Here is a 16,498-nt window from a genome sequence, read left to right on the forward strand (position 1 = left end):
ATTTGGCTGCAAAACCGCCAACCCTGTTGCTTCCTCGTCGCATACTCCCTCCTCCCTGATTCGTCTATGCTGCAGCATTCTTCAGGCTACCTACTCCCTCCCACTGAAAGATTTCTCCAGAGTTCGGCGTTCTTGTTGATAAAACATCAGGTTTTAAGGGAAACTATATGTCATTTCTGATATTCGAGGGTGGAACGTTGCTGGTAGCTGTGAGCAATGGAGAAGGAATGAACTGCCACCAGATAACGAGTAGGTTATTGTTATTCTATTCCAGTACACAAATGACTGCAAGGATAAGGATAGGGCACAATCTCTAGTCCCTGTTCTCGCTGACACTTCCTGGTCACGTGGCAAAGAACGTCATACAACAGCTGACAAACTTCCAACCATTTCCTGTATGTAGTGGCAATTGCCATGGCGGCCACAATGAAGTTGAGTGAAGTAAAAGACCCGGGCGCTCTGTTCGAGGTGCACAGTGCCGAAGAGATTAGGGTCTTGGAAAAGAGGGTCCGGGCGGAGATCGAACAGAAGAAGGAGGAGCTACGGCAGATGGTCGGTGAGCGCTACCGGGACTTGATTGAGGCGGCGGATACTATTGGAGAAATGAGGCGCAGCTCTGGCTTAGTGGTGGGGGCAGTGCGTGATATGGAGAAATACTGTGGAAGCCTGAAGTGTAAGCAAAGTACGGGAGCCGCAGGAGCACAGCGGGACTGTGTAGCCTCCCAGGTAAGATGAGGACAGTCCGGATTCCCAAGGAAACAGAAGGGGGTGCAGGAGTCTGCAATGGGCACACAGAGACTGGGGAATACGGGTCACTGCATGTAAATAAGACTGAAGAACAGAGAACAGAGCTGAATGTGGGGCAGATGATTGTTGAGATGGTTAACATGTAGTGTGGAGGGAGATGGCACTGGGTGTAGATCAGACTGAAGGACAGTGACATGGAACAGTGTGGTGGCTCTGATACTAGGAGGACATGTAATCAGGGATTATACTGATGGCAGATATGACTGGAGAACATAGCACTGTATACTGAGTAGTGAAAATACAATGGAATCGTGTACAGAACTTAATGTAGGGCAGAGATATTGAAATGACAGGAGAGAGTGTTGGAGGGAGAAAGATTGCACTCAAGTAGAAAATGCTGGGCATAAGGAATTGCATTGAATATAGTCACAGATAAGGAGATGGCACTGGATACTGAAGGGCAGGGCAAAGAAAAGTTGGTACTAAATAAAAGAATGCAAAAAGCAGAGTACGTCAAGTCACAGCATACAGCATGGAGTGCAGGGTTCCGGTATTACCCCCTTTAGAATGTGCTCAAGCAGCTGAAGAATCAAAGCTGCAGTAATTCACAAAATGTAGCCAGAACAAAACCTGTTTGCTCAGGCAATGAGTGAATGGGGGAAAAGCCCTCACTGGTTGCTGATAGGAAGGGAGACAACAAGTAAATGAATCCCTACCATTGCTGGACAAAATCTGACAATTTGCAAAGGAGAGAGAAGGTCACATCCCAGCATGGAGTGCAGGAGAAGGAGAGGGCATGGGATACACTGATACAGGACCAAGCAAAAGGCAGGGAACAGTAAGTGGCTCTGCATACAGTACAGCAGTGATCCCCAGCCAGTGGCTCGTGAGCAATATGTTGCGACCAGTGGCCTCAAAGCAGGTGCTTATTATTTAAGTTCCTGCCTTGGAGGCAAATTTTAGTTGCATAAAAACAAGGTACTGCCAAACTTGGAGCCAGCCAGTCTGCATAGGGGCTAACAAATAATCAATTATTTGACACCCTCAGGAACATTTTTCATTCTTGCGTTGCCTCCCAACTCCTTTTACATCTAAATGTTCTCACAGGTAAAAAAGGTTGGGGACCCCTGTAGCAGAGGGTGAAGTGCAGAGATATATAGATGACAACGGGCAAAGTATAGGGCAGGAAGATTTAGATGAAAGAACAAAGCAGATGGTTGAGGCAAAGAGATGTTGATAGGACATGGCAGAAGACAATTCAGAGTAGAGAGAAGATGCTTCTGGCCACTGATGGAGAGTGTAGGGAGAAGGAAATGGCAATGGATACAATAGAAAGTTGATAGAGACAAAAGTTATGTGTACAGAACAAGATGGTTCTGATTTGGAGGCCAAGTATAGGGAAGATATAGAGTGCATGGTTAAACATTGTGAGTTCTGCTGCAGAACTGCTCTCCATCATGGCTGAGGATGATGGAAATGGTAATTCCATTATAGTTTTGACACTCTTGGCTGAGCAGAACTCTCTCATTTTTTCAGTGCCAAGAGAAATTTTACAGCACTGCTGCCCAGATCAAGCTCCTGTTGGAAATCCCAGAGAAGATTTGGAGTGCAATGGAAGCCTCTCAGTACCTGCATGCTACACAGCTTTATTTGCTATGCTGTCACCTTCACTCGCTCTTGCACCTTGATTCTTCCCCATCCCGCTACAGCCCAGTTCTTTCTCGATTTCCCATCCTTGTTCGGCAGGTGGCGGCTGCTGGCACCTTCCGGTGAGCAATAGAACTCCTGTTTTTCTTTGCTAATTGGAGCAAAAAAAATAAAAAAAAACGTGTATTTCAGATGGTTGAAAATATCCTATGACTACCTCTGGAGGCTACCATTAACCTTAATGGACTTGTTATACTTGATGCATGCACAGTCCTAAAACTTGGCAAAAAAGTTGGGACTTTACATTCGCCAAGTCTGATATGGGGCAGGGTATGCCTGGGAGGATGCCAATGGCTTACCCTGTAGACCGCTACATAGGCAGGATGCTAAACATACAGATGTGAAAAATCGGGCTAAGAGCTCATATATTTGCTGATTAGGATCCGCTGACAAATATATTGCTGGGTTCTATATAAAACATGCATTGAGCATTATGAAATCACTTCAGCCCCTACACTTGGGCAGATCTAAGTTCAATTTGAAATAAAACAGCCAACCTAGCCAAACAAATCTGCCCACTTATGGCATACTTAAAGGGGAACTCCACACAAACTTAATTTCAAGCAACTTTGCAATATACATCAATTAAAAAATATTCACACTTTTCATGGTTTGGAACAGTTCCCTAAGCTCTCCTGCTGATCTGTCTGACTACTTTGCTGAGCTGGCTGGCTACTGTTTCTTTGTATCAGCAGCCTTCATCCTCCAAACCCCACAATTCCCTGCATATGTGATTTCAACAAGGAATGGAACATCACAGTGCAATGCATTGTGGGTTATGTAGTTTTTGCATGTTGTTTGTAAGCTGTGGAGAAGTTGTTACAATTCATAACATCAGCGTTTAGTCCCTCCTTCCCAGCCAGGATTTCAAATGATGCAGAAAGAGAACTACTGTTAAACAGCTGGATTTCAGCATATAAAATGGCATATATTCATAATTTTTAAAGAAACCGGTAACTGTGATGTCTATATTAGGGGTTTCTGTGTGGCCTGTATCAAATATTGGTTTGGAAACTGGAGTTCCCCTTTAGGATCTTGTAACTGGAAATTTCCAGGCTGTATGATAGTAATAATAAAATACAAATATAATAATATTATTGATGAGATGTGTTCCAAAGAAATCAACTGTAAACTGTGGCATTTTGTTTTCCTCCACTACAGAACCACCATACTCCAGGAGAGCAAGTCACTTTTAAAGTGTCCCTCTGCCTCGGATCAAGCAGTTGCTGGAGCCCTTTGTTCAATCATGCTGCTAGAAGGCAGCTCTCCACGGCAAGCACTTACTGACTTTTTATTGGCTAGGAAAGCTGGAATCCAACATTTGCTAAACCAGCCTCACCATGGTAAATAAAAAGAATGCTTCATTAAAATATTACTGCACATCTGATTTTTGGGATAGCGATGTCTCTCTGCAGATAATCTGTGATCCTTGGAATTTGGGTATGTAAATCTGTGTAACTTCAGGAACCCACATCAATATGAGCTGGTATAAAGCTTATGAATTGTCATCATCCATTATAATCTTTATTCTCTAACTCTGTTATCAGTTACCTATTTTAAGATCTTGTTATAGCAGTTATTTATCTGTGAGTAGTACATTTTGCTCTGGTGTGCAGATTCATTTTGTTTCTTTATTTTTAGGTTCAGGTATAAAGGCACAGGTGTGTTCGCTGGTAGAACTTTTAGCTAACACTCTCTATCAAGCCCATGCCCTGTTCTACACACACCCTGAGGAGGAACTACCTGACCCCTCTCTAACCTGTGGGCTGCTGTTTTCTATGCTTGATACTGTCACTGGGCAGCAAGGAGGAGGTGAGCCTCAAAACTGTCATTGGGAAGTTTGCAGGTATCAAATTATAGAGCCTCCTTTAATGGACACCCTTGCATGTATGAGATTGAACACTAGAAGTTTTAAAAATATGAGTTAAGGACAATTAAGCTCTAGAAAAAGACGCTGACCAAAATTTTCTCTTTAGGGAAAGGCATTAAAGTTCTAAAGGAAGAAATGAAATCTGTCAGCTGGTTCAGGCACCTTCCATCATCTGTTGTAGATTTTCAGCCGGCACGAAGTACACTTGCCCACCCTATTAGTCAAGAATACCTTTGTGAAACTCTGCAGCAGTGGATTAGCATGTAAGGCATTTAATGGTCCTTGAGACTATACATGTTTTTAAAAAAAAGGTTTGTGAGTGTGTGTGAGTTAATGAATAATAATGAAAACCCCTAATTCATTACTCACGTGTATGTGCAGAGTAAGCACAGCGGAGCTCATGGGCGACATCTTCCGGTTCTTCGGGAAGTGAGTGCTGTACTGGCGCATGCGCAGTTGGAGCAGTCTTCCAGTTAGAAGCAACTGCCCATGTGCCAAAATTGCAGAAGAGGAGAGGACCCGAAGAATACCGGAAGGTTGCGCCCTTGAGCTCCGCTGTGCTTACTCTGCACCTAAACGTGAGTAATGATTCAGGGGTAATCGCCTATTCATGGGGGGAGCAGGGACTTATAGGGTAGTGGGTAGGGGTTTTCTATTATTGGGGGGTTTAGTTCTCCTTTAAAGGCAAAATTGGTGAAGATGATGGTTTATTTTCTACTATATTTCCAAAAGTGTTCAGAAGCATGCAAGCAAGTCTAAAGTAAAGGGTATTAATATGAAATTTGTCCTCACTTTTCTCCTGTATCGGCGTTTACTCTTTGGTAGATTCTCTTTCCTCTAGATGTTGGTGGGATTTCTATATTCAGCCTCTAAAGCTTTATCAAAGACTCTAATAAAAAAAGACACTAATTTTGACTGTGCATGCCCCTCAAGAAATTCACTGGTATTTTATTAAACTAATTCTGTATGAATTTTGTTCAGTACAATGCTGCTGGATATTTGTCTTACGTCAGCCTCCTGCCATGCTGATATTTGATATGCTGCATGCTGATTATCTCTGCATTGGGGTGGGGGTGATGGGCTATGGTTACGTTATGGTTACTTTACCATTAAAATGATGCTTGACACTATTACTATTAAATATTGGAATAGTTATCTAGTGTACTTGACAGTATAGAAAATTAAAAGTATCTTTTTTTTTTTTTTTTTTAAATAAATGCCAAATTTAAGTGTGAAAAGTTCCATTTACTAAAATGTGTAAATTTGGGTGGTGGAGTGCTAACTTTACACTTCTGGTTACCAGCTACAGTTTTCCCCCTGGTAACCACAGTACAGTATAAATGAATTCCTTGATGTCTCCTGTAGGTGCAATGAAGATATAAAAGTTGGTATCTCTGCTCTGCTTGTATATGTCAAGAGCCTGAAGGGACTTGCTGGCATCAGAGATGCTGTATGGGAATTACTGACCAGCGAATCCATGAGCCAGAACTGGGACAAGGTGTGCCATAGGCTATTGGGTCATCCTATCCGCTTCTGGGAGGATATATTACAGCAGCTATTTCTGGAAAGGCTGCAGGTAGGAGCAAAGCAATCCACTATTAAATTCAGTGTTCAGATTCATCAGTACATAGTGCTTCATGTTGAAGACATTCCTTTAGCAGTATAGTGCTATTCTGGACTAAAGGCTGTTTTGTGTATTTTCAGGCACTTACTAAGGAAGGCTTTGAATCCATATCCCGAAATTCGGTGCAGTTGATCTTGTCTTCATTGCAGGAGCTTGAAGGAAATCCTGAAACACTTAAACATGTTCAGCATGAGAGTAACATCTGCTCTTTCCTCTGGTCGGAGGGTCCAAGTGACCTACCACCAGATGCAGCCTGGGTGAATGTGGGAAGTCGTGGTTCACAGCGCCAAATAGGTTTATCCCTGAAGGCACAAGCAGTCACCCCTTGCATCCAAAGCTTATGTGCAACTCTTGATTCCCAGCTCAAGGTGAAACTGGAGGATCTGTGCGCTTACCTTCCTGGGGAGTCAGTGACAGAGAAGCACAATGAGTTTCTGACATCCGCTGCTCCAATTTCTGCCTTTGATAGATATGGTGATGCCAGCACAGTGCAGGAAATGCTCAGACACCACTGCCTCTCCTGCATGCAACAAATCCAGGACTCTGTAAATACTGCACTTCAGTCAGCGGTGCTGGGTCTTGCTGACCATAGTACTGCTTTGTCCAGCCCTAAATTGACTGCAATTCTCTTCCTTGCCAGACTATGTCAGTCACTTTGCGAACTGTGTCCTCATTTAAAGCAGTGCATTCTGGGTAAATCGGGCAGCACAGAGCAGAGTTTTCGTGAATCCAGGTCAACCAAAAAGACAGGAAAAGGAAAGACAGTGGATTCACATTCTATGCCCTGCAAGTGGCAAGATTTAAAGGAGAAACTGATGAAACAGTCTTTGGAAGCATACAGCATTTGGAGCTCTTATGTGGTTAAGGTATTTTTCCAATTCAGAATGAACACCCTACTCCAGCCAGACATCTGCAGTACATTGCAAGCTTCTAGGCTTCACTATCACTGCACATCATGCAGCTGGGTTCTAAATCTGTACAGACAGCTGCATTAAAATTTCTTAAACGATTTAATCTGCTGATGTATATCTATTTTATTTAATCTTGAAAAATATTTAAAACATAGACACAGGATTCTAAGTGATCCTTGCTTCGACTAGGATTCAGGGTTGGCTTTCTTGATAGTCATTGGGTTTTTTTAATGCCTGCCCCAAAATCTTTTACAGAAACTGTTAGGATTATGGACTTTTGCAAATCTGACAGGCAGTGGGTTTGACATTAACCCTACCAGAAACTTCCCCTAGACTAAGGGAATCCAGCAGGCCCCAGTGCTTGAATAAGGACTTAAAGAGGTTGTTCACCTTTGAGATAACATTTGGTATGATGTAGATAATATTCTGAGATAATTTGCAATTTGTTTTAAATTTTTTATTATTGAAGGTTTTTGAGTTATTTAGCTTTTTATTCAGCAGCTCTTCAATTTGCACTTTGAGCAATCTGGTAACTAGGGCCCAAATTACCCTAGCAACTATGCATTGATTTGAATAAAAGACTTAAACATAAATAAGAGAGGGCCTGAATAGAAGGATCAGTAATAAAAAGTAGCAATAACAATACATTTGTAGCCTTAGAGAGCATTTGTTTTATTAAGAAGGGGACAGCGACGCCCATTTGAAAGCTGCAAAGAATCAGAAGAAAGACAAATAACTATAAAACTATAAAAACCAATTGAAAAGTCACTTCGAATTTGTCGTTCTATAACATAATAAAAGTTACCCTAAAAGTGAACCCCCCCTTTAAAGGACCAGTAACATCAAATGGTTTTTTTTTTTTAAAAAAAAAAAAATTTGTTAGTATACATTGAGAAAAACCCACCAAGACCAATTAAACTTTAATATTGCAAAGTTTTTATTAAGCAATAACTTACCCAAACTCTGCTTGCGCTCCTCTTCAGAAAGTGATCCATCGTGCTGCACTCGATTTCTCGTTCCTGCCTTCCTTATAGGAGATAGCCAGGGAGGAGAAATCAAGCGCCGCATGATGGATTTTCGCTTTACTGAAGAAGAGTGGAAGTGGAGTTCCAGTAAGTTATTTCTTAATAAAGGCTTTGCAATTTAAAATTTTAATTTGTCTTGGTTTTTTCTTTTTTCAATGTGTACTAACGAATTGTTTCAAGAAAATTTTTGATGTTGCTGGTCGTTTAACTGTGATGCTCTGCTTTCTCTCTCACCTTTTTAGGAATGGGTTCAGGGATTTGACCTTAGTTAAACAACAGATGAATGCGTTAAATATATTTTCTATGCAGGCCTACAGAAGTTCTAAGATTAGTCCCTATACTACACAGCTACTCTTAAAACAATAAATATTTTGCATGTTTATTTTTACATTTCTACAGCTTTGACAAAATATATTCCTTTTATATTTGCAGTACTTTGAAAAAAAAAAAAGACTTTTTCTATGTAACACTTCCTGTTTTTTCAACAGCACTTAGTGACTTCATTTACACACACCTTGCTGCTCAACAAAGCCGGATCCGCATTGGCTACCGCTACCCACTGGGATGAGATAGAAATCCAGGAGGAGACTGAGGCAGGGAGCAGCGTGACCTCAAAAATACGTTTGCCTGGACAGGTGTGCAGCTGCTTTTCTGAATTAACTACTGGTCAACTCCTTTAGGCCCATGGCACACAGAGTATTTTGACTGTGGTATTCTTCTCAGGGGGGAAAACAAAAGAATTCTTTATTTTGTCAGCTCCTTCAAATTCACTTAAATGGAAACACCTCTGCTGCTTGGACGATATTGATTTTAAAATCGTGACTTCCATGTACCAGAGTGTTGTACCCACCAATTGACAGTGTCTGCCATAGATACCATATTTCCTATTCAATCGAACGGAAATGGTGTTTTGGCCAAAAGCACTTTTCTGTTGATAACCATGTGTAGTTAATTGTTTTTATTCTTCCCCCTGTAGTGCTCCTGGTATGTACAGACGCTGCTGTTCAGCGTGTGTCAAGCAGTGAACCATGTGGGAGGACATGCCTTGCCAAGAGTGACTCTGCAGGAATTATTACGGAGTTGCCTGGAACAAGTGGTTGGCGCTTATGAAAGTCTGTGTTACAAGAGCCCGGACAAGCTGAAAACCGTGAGTTTGTACTATAAGTCTGGTATGCATGCAACTCTGATTACTAAGTTTTGCAGATCTCCCTCTTACTGCCTAATCATCTGGCCATATATGGCCACCTCAACACACAGTTGTTCTTAGTTCCAGTCTACCTGCAGTCAGCTTGATGTACCTTTGTGGCATGTAGATATGGTATCCACAAATAAGGAAGTGAGAGGGGAACTAATGTTCAAATTCATATTTCTACTTTTGGGCCATCCCCCAGAAGAACTGCATCAAAACTATTTGGCCAATAAGAGTCCATCACACCTGCAACTTATGCTTCTTTATATTAGTATACAAGTAGAGAAGTAAAGTGTAATAGTTGGTGTACAAACAAGTCATGTTTACTATTTTCTTCAGATCCACATAATTTCAGGAGGAACTTCACCTTTATATTGTGTAGAATGGAAGGAGCCATATTAACTCTGTAAATGTTTTTCTTTTGGAGTTAATGGCCTACTATTTTATTCCAATGTTCCCTTTAATAGATTTAAAAATATAAACCATTCCAGTCTGATCATCAGATAAACTGTTTGTAAACCAAGGTTTAAGTAGATTTTTAACGTATTTTACTTTTGCTGCTGTTCGTTTGGGGTAGAAGCAACCATCTTCCCTTACACAGGCAAGGGCTTTACAACTGCTGTTTGACCTGCGCTACATGAACCTCATTTTCAGCTCTCGCAGTGAGGATTTGAAAAGCAAAAAGAACAAGCAGGAGTCCAGGTGAGTGACTTGTATGAGCAGTCAGCAATATTACATGGTACATTCAAAGCAATTAATACTAAGGGAATGCAAATGTTTTCTTTATTTGCTAAAAATTTTTCTAATATATTTATTTCAGAATTCAGCAAGTGACTGACCAGCTAGAAAGCTGTATCGACCCTTTTGACCTAGATGTTTTTATGCCACACTTGAATGGAAACCTGAATCGGTTTGCACAAAGGACCTCCGTGAGTCTGATTACTCATTGTGATATATAATATATATATAGACAAATGCCATACAGTCTTACAAGAGAGCTAAAGCCTAATATATATATATATACAACTTCTGTATGCTACAACAGTTATGATCCAAGCCTTCAGTTGTCTACAGGAGCGCGCCATTTCGGACTTGCTTTGTCTGCTGAGCAGAATTCCCGAGTTTCATTAAAGGCAGCGGTTATCGTTGATAATATTCCAAAGATACTGTTGAGAAATGTATCAATTTATGTAGCAAATTGTAACAGTCAAGAATCTGCATCTGGATTATGAAGCTGCCAGATTAAAACACCAGAGAAACGAACATTACACTTCAATTTAGGAGAAATGGTAAAAAATAAAAGCTGGAAAGCAGTTGAAAGAAGGCTTAATTTCTGGTGAAAAATCTGATAGCAACTCCACTGAAAATTATGTTTGGAAGGTCAACAACCCCTTTAATAGAGCCTGCATGTCTTGAAATTAATAGAATAATTTAATTCCAGGGTAATGCATCTACTTCCAGAAAATATTTAACTTTTTTTTTTGTATGCAGGTTTTGTTTGGGTTATTAACAGGAGCAGAAAACCAGTTTATCACTAGGAGTTCCACAGTAGGCCTGCAGGAAACGCACAACGTGCTACCGTTGGCGTCCAGCCAGATACGGTAAGGCATTTCACAAATTAATTGTTGTTACATTTATCCTTTTGCAACATCTCAAGGAAATATGAAACTGATAAAATGACAGTAGCCAGTCCCAGATTTTGTGGGCAGGCCACAAAGGCCTGGGTCTAGGGTGTCAAATGTCGGAGGGGGGGCTGTATTTCCACTTGGGGGGGAGATTTTGGAAGCTGTTTGAATCTCCTGACAGCCCAGTCCCCAGTGGAAGTGATCATGCCGGAACAGTGGGGGCAAGATGGGGACTAGTAGATGGGTGAGATGGTGTGAGCAGTGTGGGGTGGGGGTTGTTAGAGGTGGGGTCAGAGAAACAGGGAGGCCTAGGAACGCAAAAGGTTTATATCCCCTAAAGTACCCCAGGGACCACTCTATACACCTTCAAAGCATGTGAAGGGCACTACCTGGATTGGCAAAGAAGAATTCTTCTACTTATAATTGAGATATAGTCCATACAGCCTGTACAGTTCCCCCCATGAGTTACAAGGAGCTGTCATCCATATACGATAAACAGCTATTTATTTTTTACACTCCAGAGACCTTTGGATCAGGAGGTATGATCCAGGCTTGCTTTAAACCTCTATATGCCCTTATGTTAATGTTAATACAAAAAGTTGACAGCACCACATTGTCTTTTTTTCAACTATCTATGGGGAATTTCTCTGTTGAATTAAGCTGACCAGTTACAAGATTTGATCTGTGGTTACCACTGCGGACTGTTCAGTTAAGGGGCCATGAGTTGAATTTTACTAACTTCCACCTGGTGGTTAGTGTCCTGCCAGGTTCTAGCCTTATGGTACTTCTATTAATTGGATACAAAATAAGTCTAAGATTTTTATGCAAGTGCAGAATTCCTTAAAGGGGTTGTTCACCTTTGAGAACTGTTAGTGTGATGTAGAGAGTGATATTCTGAGATAATTTGCAATTTGTTTTCCTTTTTTATTATTGAAGGTTTTTGAGTTATTTAGTTTTTGACAGCAGCTCTTCAATTTGCATTTTAAGCGATATGGTAACTAGGCCCCAAATGGCCATAGCAACCATGCATTGATTTGAATAAGAGACTGGAATATGAATAGGAGAGAGTCTGAATAGAAGGATCAGTAATAAAAAGTAGCAATAACAATACATATGTAGCCTTCCAGAGCATTTGTTTTTTAGAAGGGGACAGTGACGCCCATTTGAAAGCTGCAAAGAATCAGAAAAAAAAAACCCATAAATAACTATAAAAAATAAATAATTAAAACCAATTGAAAATTTGCTTAGAATTGGTCATTCTATAACATAATAAAAGTTACCTTAAAGGTGAACCAATTTTTGTATCAAGTAAGAAACCATAAATGCAGAAGGATATTGGGTCTTTCCATATTTCTTATGGCTGTTAAGATTTGCTTAAAATGACTTTTCTTTCAAAGGTTTGGTCTGCTCCCACTCAGTATGTCAAGTTCCCGAAAGACAAAGGGCAGGGCAGAGGAAGATACTATGATTCAGGTGGGTGGACTGTGTTCTACATACCCATAGGATGAGATATATTTTTTTAAATTAAAAAGCAGTAAAAGATTATGTTTAAATTCGCAATAAACTAGCCTCAACCTACCTCAAGCTGCAGCCTGTGTCTCAGGTAATGATAAGGAGGATTTTTGCCATGAAGAATCAGGAAGCTGAATAATTAATATTCATGCCTTACTGTTGCTTTATTTAGTGCTAGAAATATATAAACAAATAGATATCTTAATTTAAATAGCCAAAGGTTTTTAGCACCATTTAGCAATTCATTCATTGGTTCTGTTTGTCTTCTCCTGCTGTTATTCTATAGTTCCTGGCATAAAAGTCAATGATTCATGCATAATCTCAATTGTATAAATATACTTTCAGCTGTCTCCCAGTGCTGACCTGCTCTAGAACAACAAATCTCTCAGTGGGGTATTTCATGTGTGATGTGTGTTTTCAGTGCTACATTGTGTTGTGCCTTGCAGTGCTATTTATTTCAGCCCTTAGGGTAAGGCCAGACGAGGAGATTCGGGGAGATTTTGTCGCCACGTCTTTTGCGCGACTATCTCCCCAAACTGCCTCAGTGAGGCAACTTTGGGCGACTATTGAAATGCATCGCCGCGTGTGCATTAGCGCAGGCGATTTTGCACTGTAGCCTATGGGGAAAAAACGCTGAGGCAGTTCAGGGAGATAGTCGCGCAAAAGACGTGGTGATAAGTCGCCAGGCAACAATCTCCCCGAATCTCCTCGTCTCACCTTACCCTTACTGATAACTATTTGGAACTTTTGCTCAACAAGAACAGGTCTACAGTTTGTTTGCTTTTTTTTCTTGTAAGGGAAAATGTTTACGGACCATGTAGACCACTGTTTGTGGCTAAGGTAAAAACACCATTACCTGCCTTGGATCACTTAACCATGCATGTGTTGGAGCCCTATAACCAGTTTCCTAATATTTGGTAGTCAAAGGATAATCAAAAACCAGTTGGACTGCCAGTTGTTGCTTATTTTTATTCACATAAATACAGGTATGGGACCTGTTATCCTGAATGCTCAGGACCTGGGGTTTTCCGGATAACAGGTTTTTCTGTAATTGGATCTCCATACTTTGTCTACTAGAAAATCGTGTAAACATTAAATAAACCGAATAAGCTGGTTTTGCTTCCAAAAAAGGATTAATTATATCTTAATTTGGATCAAGTACAAGGTATTGTTTTACTATTACAGAGAAAAAGCTAAGTATTTTTAAAAATTTGGATTAATTTATTATAATGGAGTCTGAGAGACAGCCTTTACGTAATTTGGAACTTTCTGGATAACGGGTTTCCAGGATAACGGATCCCATACCTGTACCAGCTTCCATTAGGGGGCATGAGCAAGTTCACATTCACATAAGCCCTACTGAAGGAAGCTACGTACCATATACACTTCTGAACTACCACCTAAAACATGTTCAATAATTATAACAATGTATTAAGGGGTTGTTCACCTTTGAATTAATTAATTAATTATTCTAGGACAATTTGCCATTAGTTTTCATTTTTTATTTGTGGTTTGAGTTATTTAGCGTTTTATTCAGCAGCTCTCCAGTTTGCAATTTCAGCAGTCTGGTCGCTTTGGCTGGCCCAAATTATCCAACCATGCATGGATTTGAATTAGAGTCTGGACTATGAATAGGAGGGGCCTGGATAGAAAGACGAGGAATAAAAGTAGCAATAACCATCAATTTGTAGCCTTACAGAGCATTTGTTTTAGATGGGGTCAGTGAACCTCATTTGAATGGGTTAGAAGAAGAAAAAAAAGGCAATTAACTCAAAGTATAACATATAAATAAAGAGGATTTTGCAGTACAGTTGCATAGTAAAGTGCAAGGGTGTGATTAGTACAACACACTGAATGGCTATATCATGATAGCATTGATGACATATAGTAATAATACATCTACTGCAGATGTACACTTAGCATTCATATCTGAATGGCAGATATTGCAATTAAGAAATGAAAAAAAAAAAAAAAAACAGTCATGGGGATTATACCTTCAAATAATGAGTCCCATTGAGATACTCCCTATAGCTACATAGTGAAAACCTGAGTTTCTCTAGGTAATTTACCGACAAATTCTTATTAACAATATCGAGGTAACAGGTTTAATAGAGCCTTAGCATTAGGAAACAGTGTTGAGAGAGTAATAATACTGTGTATATCCCAGGGATTTGGTTGACTAAAGCCTACTAGTAGCGGATAAAACAATTCTAATTGTATTAAGATCCTTCACTGGTACAGCCAGCCAATTTGCTACTTCAAGCTCATACACCTGCAGCAACTCCCAAAAGGTTCAGAAGGCAATCTGGAGGCATGCAGGGGGCAATTAGTGTGCACCAGCCTCTATTTGCATTAGGAGCATTTCCCTTAAAGGGACAGCACATCTTATCTGCTCTATCAAGCTGTGAACCTAGCACATGCTACGTTACCAAACTTTCCCTGGTGGAGTGTGAATGCAACCCGCTTGGCAGTTGAAATGGCTGCACACTCCTCTGTTGATGATGGAAACTTTTCATTTATGTGATAAAAGTAACTGTGTAGTTGAACACCTTACCTGATTTAAGTTCTCTGCTTGAATGAGTACTAATCAACACGTTGATCCAGCAACAGGTGCTCTGGTGTCCTATTCACCCAACCTCCTTCCAGTCTCAATAGCAGGGGAGACAAAAGCACTTTGGGGCATCATAGGGACTCGTTTGCATCCGTCAGATATCTTGTGTCCAGTGCTTGCTAATTTAAATCACGTGACAGGAGGTTAACCAATTGGTGCCCATTGTCATTGCGAAGAAACAGGAAGTTAGTAGGGTTGAGGTTACGCCTCTTTGCAGGCAAGTCAAGTGCTTCCACTCCCATCTATGTAAACCTCACTTTGTAATTGTAGGATTATTTTGCCATAGATTTATCAAGAATATAACTATACTGTAGTCAGATTGTGATATACCATTTTTCACTTCAGAGGATCTGATCTGGTGTTTAGCGGCAGTGCCCTTTACACCACTCCAGCCATGCTTGGCATTTACCATGGTGATCATAGAATTGTGTGCCTCTCTGCAACTATAAAAGCCCCATGCTCTGTATCTGTAGTTCCAATAGGGAGCTGACATGTACTTTTAGACACAGTGGGGCAAATTCACTAAAGGGCGCATTTTCGCCAGCGACCGCCACACTCCTCCAGGCGCATATTTGTTACTACTACACTAAGTCACTAAAACGTGAAGTTGCGTCTTGGCAGCCGAACGCTGGCGAATTTCCGCTAGTGCTACTTAAGATGCATGAGCCTTCCATTGCGAATTTTTGCTAGCGTTCATTTCTGCCTAGCAAAACTTCGCTAGCACTCTTACATTTAGGTCAATTTGAATAGAGCGAGTACCTAAAAGCCGTATGTACGTATTTATTAGTAACGTTGGCTCAAATGCTTGAAGTGGCCACTTTTTAATACAAATGTCCATAGAACCATAATGAAGACAGTAGAGATTTTACTCATGAGCCCACCCTAAAACAAATGTGCCATGCACCTCAAATGTCTGGGGGAAAAAATGTTAACACAAACTTCTTTAAAGGAGAAAGAAAGGCTGGAGACACTTGGGGGTGCCATACTGATTGTAGAGACTTACCAAAAACCCAGGACCGGTGCTCCTATCGGAAGAAATCTGCACCGGCCCCGGGTTATAGGAGCGAGCACCACGGAGAGATCTACTTCCGTCTTCACGCAGCTGCGCATTAGAACGAAAAGCTGAACTTTAAAGTCGTCTTTTCCGTTCAAATGCACATGCGTCAGTCCGGGGAAATGAGCAGCTGCGTGAAGACGGAAGTAGATATCTCTTTGGTGCTCGCTCCTATAACCTGGTGCAGATTTCTCCTGATAGGAGCACTGGCCCTGGGTTTTTGGTAAGTCGCTACAATCACTTGGGGGTGCCTAAAGTTTGGCACCTCCAGCCTCTCCTTCTCCTTTAATAGTTAGGACTTTTGAAGGCAATCCTGCTTTAAAAAAAGAAAAGTCACCAGCTTTTTTAACAACTTTAATGCATTTCTGGCGTACAGGATATGATGTAACGGACATAAGATTGAGGAAGATGTAGCTTTGTTTACTCAGTTTGCCTGGTCTGAGCTGGCAAAGTAAACTCTAGCAAAAGAGGTAAGGTTCAGTAAAATACGCACTTTACTGATTTTGCAGAGTATTGCCCGAGCAAAGTTGCTAGGCGATATAGTGCAAATGCTAGCGACGGTCACTTTCGCTAGTGAATTGTCCTCTACGCTTGTAAGTGAATTGGGGATGTCCCTGCAGATA

The 16,498-nt window shown here is 40.8% G+C and overlaps 2 protein-coding genes across 4 annotated transcripts in view; one reads left to right on the plus strand and one right to left on the minus strand.

The window, feature by feature from the left end:
• LOC108702694 overlaps positions 1–15,386 on the minus strand; it is a 28,361-nt gene extending 12,975 nt beyond the window's left edge. The window contains exon 1 of the mRNA XM_018238305.2: positions 14,765–15,386. The gene's annotated coding sequence lies outside the window, so the exon portion shown is untranslated. The remainder of the gene's footprint in view (positions 1–14,764) is intronic.
• The window catches only part of cog1.S (component of oligomeric golgi complex 1 S homeolog), a 19,192-nt gene continuing 2,694 nt past the window's right edge, over positions 1–16,498 (plus strand). Inside the window, exons 1-14 of one of the 3 annotated variants that reach the window (XM_041578335.1) lie at positions 2–726; positions 2,284–2,516; positions 3,616–3,797; positions 4,096–4,266; positions 4,431–4,587; positions 5,690–5,900; positions 6,029–6,814; positions 8,373–8,519; positions 8,861–9,031; positions 9,651–9,775; positions 9,894–10,002; positions 10,565–10,674; positions 12,096–12,171; positions 12,556–12,603. In XM_041578335.1, the coding sequence (XP_041434269.1) occupies positions 415–726; positions 2,284–2,516; positions 3,616–3,797; positions 4,096–4,266; positions 4,431–4,587; positions 5,690–5,900; positions 6,029–6,814; positions 8,373–8,519; positions 8,861–9,031; positions 9,651–9,775; positions 9,894–10,002; positions 10,565–10,674; positions 12,096–12,171; positions 12,556–12,582 (2,817 nt within the window). In that variant the 5' untranslated portion in view covers positions 2–414 and the 3' untranslated portion in view covers positions 12,583–12,603. Of the gene's footprint in view, positions 727–2,283; positions 2,517–3,615; positions 3,798–4,095; positions 4,267–4,430; positions 4,588–5,689; positions 5,901–6,028; positions 6,815–8,372; positions 8,520–8,860; positions 9,032–9,650; positions 9,776–9,893; positions 10,003–10,564; positions 10,675–12,095; positions 12,172–12,555; positions 12,604–16,498 lie in introns of all 3 variants that reach the window. The other 2 variants (XM_018238302.2, XM_018238301.2) reach the window with 2 other exon arrangements.

Source organism: Xenopus laevis, chromosome 9_10S, assembly GCF_017654675.1.
Source record: "Xenopus laevis strain J_2021 chromosome 9_10S, Xenopus_laevis_v10.1, whole genome shotgun sequence".
NCBI lineage: Eukaryota > Metazoa > Chordata > Amphibia > Anura > Pipidae > Xenopus > Xenopus laevis.